The following is a 4,482-nucleotide window of genomic DNA, read 5'->3' as shown; positions in this document are numbered from 1 at the left end:
ATACTGAAAGTTCAGGATCGGTTCGATATAAATTCCAAAAATTTTGGTATTATTGGTTTGAAATTTTTTTGGTATGAAATCAGAATTTTTTTAATTTGGTTTGAAATTTTCGAAACAAAATTTCAGCCCTGGTTTACATCACCATCACTTTAGTGTACAGCAAAAATATTTCCTTTTAATTTAAAGAAAATAGGGTTTTGTTTTCCTTTTTTGTTCTCCCAAGGGATAATCGCATACATAAAAATCTAAAAGTCCTGATCTCAAAAAGAAATCTAGAAGCCCAAAAATTAAAAAAAAAAGGAGAAAAAAAGGACGAAGCGGTGGGGAAAGGGAAGAAGCTTCATAAGCACCTTACAAGAAAACGAAAGCCGGTCTTCTCTGTGTAGTGAATTGAATGCGACCACAACAAGAGGGCTTTCACCCCTTTTCTCTTTCTCCATTCCCCACAACCCTCCCCCCAACTTCCTCCACGACAGCATTTGGACTTAAGTAAGATTCCCCTTCCCCTTTTCTCTTGCTACAAATATGAGAATACACGCCCAGATTTCTTGCACCTTATTCTACCACTCCTGTGATTTTTTCCACCCCAAGTTTGTGTTGATTTGATTTCTAAGCCTCCCCAAAACTTCACCTTGAAAAAGTAGCACACCAACTGGCCTTTTAAATCGTTGTTTTCCCCTCTGAAATTCCATCCCTGCCAAGAACTAAGCTTGCTTTTTGTCACAGAGCGATTGCTGCTCACAGAAAGGTATTTGGGTCCGTTTCCTTTTTACCCAATATTTTTTTTTGGGATTTCGAAGGGATTTGATCCTTATGTTTTAAGTTTTTTGTGTTTTTCTGCATTTTGATGTTCTTTGCTCTCTGCCCATTTGTTTTTTTTTTGTTTGTTTTTGGATAGATATATGTGGTTTATGAAGAAATTTTGACAGAAATTAACATTGTATTTTTGTGGCATCGTTTTCTCTGATTTTTTTTTCTTGTCTGTGTGTTTGTTTCTGCTTTGTAGCTCATTGAGATGTTTACACGGTTCCAACTCATTTTTTCGGTTTTCTGTTGTGATTCGGTTTTAAGTTTTTTATGTATTATTTAGATCCAGGAAATATCGAATTACTCTCATCTATCTCCATCTCTACTGATCAGGGGGAATCTAGAGTTGCAGGAATAGCTTTTTCCATGGTAAGCGCCTCATACTTGTTTTACGCTTAATTTCGGTGTAAAGAAACGAACTTTGATCAGGAATGTAATTAGAGATGATGCCTACATGTGAACCAAGACAGTTGCTTTGAGTTGCTGTGATTTGATAGATATTGGTTGCTGTTGTCATCAGGGTGAAGCACCAGCATTCTTTGTTGATGAGCTGCAGAAGGGATTTGCAAATGGTTTCGATGTAAAATCAAAAGGCGGTGAAACTTCCGTTGCCTACGGCAACAGAACAGTATGATATTTAACATATCAATATGTTTTTCTCGTCCAATGTCAGTGATTTACCACCAGGTCAATCATATTGCCAGTGCATTTTTTGACAGTATGTGATTGGTGGAGCCTGTGAGGAATCGGCATTGTCAATTGGAGTTCGTATTCTAGATCAATCCAGTGGTGAATGGTAAGTGTGTGGCTCTTGGTAATGAATTACTTTCTCGTGATTTGCTGTTGCTAATTTCTGGTTTAACTTTGCAGGATAAATCCTACTGTGTTGGGAACAAAACCCAAGCCATCGAAAGGCCATTCAGCAGTGCTTTTAGGTGAAGACCGAATATTGATTACCAAGAATGGTTCCAGCGCAGACGATTTTGCTTGGTTTCTTGAGGTTGGTACCTATGGAATCATTCAGATATTATAAAGGAACATAATAAATGATGTCAAATTTTTGTTTTGCTTAGGAATTGATTAAGTTGAGACAATGGTACAAATAGTGAGGCTGCACTAAAATTAAAATAGAAGTTTCAAACTGTTAAGTTTGGTATAAACTCATATTCAATTGATGTGGAGAGCAAACTAACTCCTTTCCTTGCTTCTGTTAATTGAACTGGACCTTTTCAGTTATCATGCTTGTATCTATTGCATATTACTTTTAGATGGTTACCTGGTCATCCCTATCGCTGAAAGCGTTTTGTTTTGTTAGGTGGACACCCAATATGTTAGGCAGCAGAAGAAAATTTTGGGCACCGAGGTTGTTGCGTGGAGTAAGGGTGTGAGGGGCTGTTCTGAGAAGCCAGTTGTTATTAGTGGTCCTTCCGGGGTAGGTAAGGGGACACTAATATCCATGCTCATGAAAGAATATCCATCCATGTTTGGATTCTCTGTGAGCCACACAACCCGTGCTGCAAGAGCTATGGAAAAGGATGGGGTCCATTACCATTTCATTGAGAGGAGTATCATGGAGAAAGAATTAGAAGATGGCAAGTTCCTTGAGTTTGCTTCTGTGCATGGAAATCTCTACGGAACTAGTGTTGAGGCAGTAGAACTCGTAGCAGATGATGGGAAGGTAAATGTTGTAATTTTGTGTTCTTTGAAAAAACTGTTTCTATTTTATGATGATTATGGAGTGTTGGAGTCTGGCTCAGTTTTTGTTATCATGTTTGATTTACTGTCTGGATCTGTCCCAATGTCTTTGGAATTTCTCTAGTTAATAGTCTGGTATTGCTGCGGGACAATGTCAGCTCTCATAATTTAATTCACAATTACCGACCAAGGTCCGCTGTATATGAGGGGTGGAATATTCTTGGGTTTCCAAATTGGGGAAATTCAAGGGTGACCCATCAAACTCATATTCAAGTTTGTTAGTAAACTCATATTCAATTGATGTGATATTTTCTATACACCCTAATAGTGTCAGAGCTGCTGTGTGTAATGTTGTTTTCTTTCAATGTAGAGATGCATTCTTGACATCGATGTTCAAGGGGCAAGATCCGTGAGAGCCAGTTCACTTGAAGCTATCTTCATCTTCGTATGTCCACCCTCAATGGAAGAGCTTGAGAAGCGCCTTCGTGCAAGGTAGTTTAATATGCCATTTATTATTTCTCATCCTCAAATTCCTCTTTCCATGTTCCTGTTCTGAGCATGGTTGAATATGGAAACAGGGGAACTGAGACAGAGGAACAGGTCCTAAAGCGACTTCGAAATGCCAAGACAGAGATTGATCTAGGGCAGTCATCAGGCATCTTTGATCATATGTTGTATAATGATAACCTGGAAGACTGTTACCAGAGTCTAAAGGTAGCTGCACCCACTGTGATTGGATTGCACCGATGCTTCTTGTGAACTTGTATATTTACAAATTACCGTCAGTTGGTTACATGTACTTATTACGGATACCATATTCACCTGTTTGTGTAGGAACTCTTGGGGCTAGATGGAACTGTCACTGCAGCTCCTAAATCAGGTAAGAAGCGGTTCAAATGAACTTGGTTCTCACTAATTTTATAATATATTAAATCGAAATTTAATGAGTTAAAACTTCCCACTTCAGCAACTAAAGTGGTTGATCTGCCAATGGACCATTCGTTGACCAAGATTGATAACAAAATCATCATAAACTCCAGAACTCCAGAACTAGAAAAAGCATCGACGAACATGTAAGTTTCTTTTTCATTGCTCGTTTAGTCATATATAGCATAAGATATTCAGCTTGTTTACATGTCTACACGGTCTGATGAGCAGGATCGTGCTGGATGTGTCATCCCTCAAAGGAGGGGCGCCTGGACGGACTAGAGGACTAGACATTCATACCATGGACTCATTTCTAGATGGTCTGTCGGGTATTACTCACTGAGATAAAGATTTCAACCCCGAAAGACGCCAACTTTGATTTCTTATTCGTGCCTTCTTTTTCATCTCTTTCAGTTTTAATCTAAAAGAAAAGTGATGGTATATGAATGTGGGGATCATCAATAAATTGAATTATTTCTTTCCCATTCTTTGTTTAGAATAGAAATGACTTGGGATTCTGGCGCAGTTGAACGATTATAATGATCCCCTGGGAGCAACGAGAGCTGATTTATGATTTTGTGCGGCAATTTAGACATTGAACTAAGAAACCATTAGTACGGATGCCATAAACGTTGATCTCTAATTTAGTTTGTACCTTTCATTTTCCATTACTCAGTTTATTAAACTCCTTGGATTTGGTTGAGTTAGAGATCTGGACACGATTGATTTTTGATCACTATCAAATCTTCTCTAATAATCACTCCTTATGTTCTACACGTTTTTGCTAATATTTGTCCGTTGATCTTTAATTCATTTGATTTGATGTCAGAAGTTGGGGGTGTGTGTAGTAAACATGAGTGCGGATAGCACCATATATATTGAAAGCAGAAAAGTCCGCCAAATAGTAATGAGACTGGACTTTGAGAGGGTCTCTAGGTCTACTCCAAAAATCGGTCGATTAGTCAAAAAGGTAGGGAAGAATTGGTCAATTTTTGTTTTTGTATTGTTATATGAACCGGTCAAATTGGTTAGCTGTGGAATGAGGGATTCTGC

The 4,482-nt window shown here is 38.3% G+C and overlaps 1 protein-coding gene across 2 annotated transcripts; it reads left to right on the top strand.

The window, feature by feature from the left end:
- Positions 1-321: 321 nt before the first annotated feature.
- On the top strand, positions 322-4,136 carry LOC126599247 (guanylate kinase 2-like). 2 transcript variants are annotated; one of them, XM_050265598.1, is made up of 11 exons: positions 322-748; positions 1,091-1,176; positions 1,328-1,435; positions 1,527-1,603; positions 1,678-1,807; positions 2,123-2,485; positions 2,873-2,994; positions 3,081-3,216; positions 3,337-3,382; positions 3,470-3,575; positions 3,661-4,136. In XM_050265598.1, exons 2-11 carry the CDS (start codon positions 1,174-1,176, stop codon positions 3,770-3,772), a joined length of 1,203 nt encoding a protein of 400 aa, XP_050121555.1. In that variant the 5' UTR covers positions 322-748; positions 1,091-1,173; the 3' UTR covers positions 3,773-4,136. The 2 variants fall into 2 exon arrangements, with proteins under 2 accessions (XP_050121555.1, XP_050121554.1); XM_050265597.1 differs by having other exon boundaries at positions 324-748; positions 1,141-1,176.
- The last annotated feature ends 346 nt before the right edge of the window (positions 4,137-4,482 follow it).

The sequence above is a fragment of the Malus sylvestris genome, chromosome 14, assembly GCF_916048215.2.
Source record: "Malus sylvestris chromosome 14, drMalSylv7.2, whole genome shotgun sequence".
NCBI classification, from domain to species: Eukaryota; Viridiplantae; Streptophyta; class Magnoliopsida; order Rosales; family Rosaceae; genus Malus; species Malus sylvestris.
This window is presented reverse-complemented; position numbering and strand designations above follow the sequence as displayed.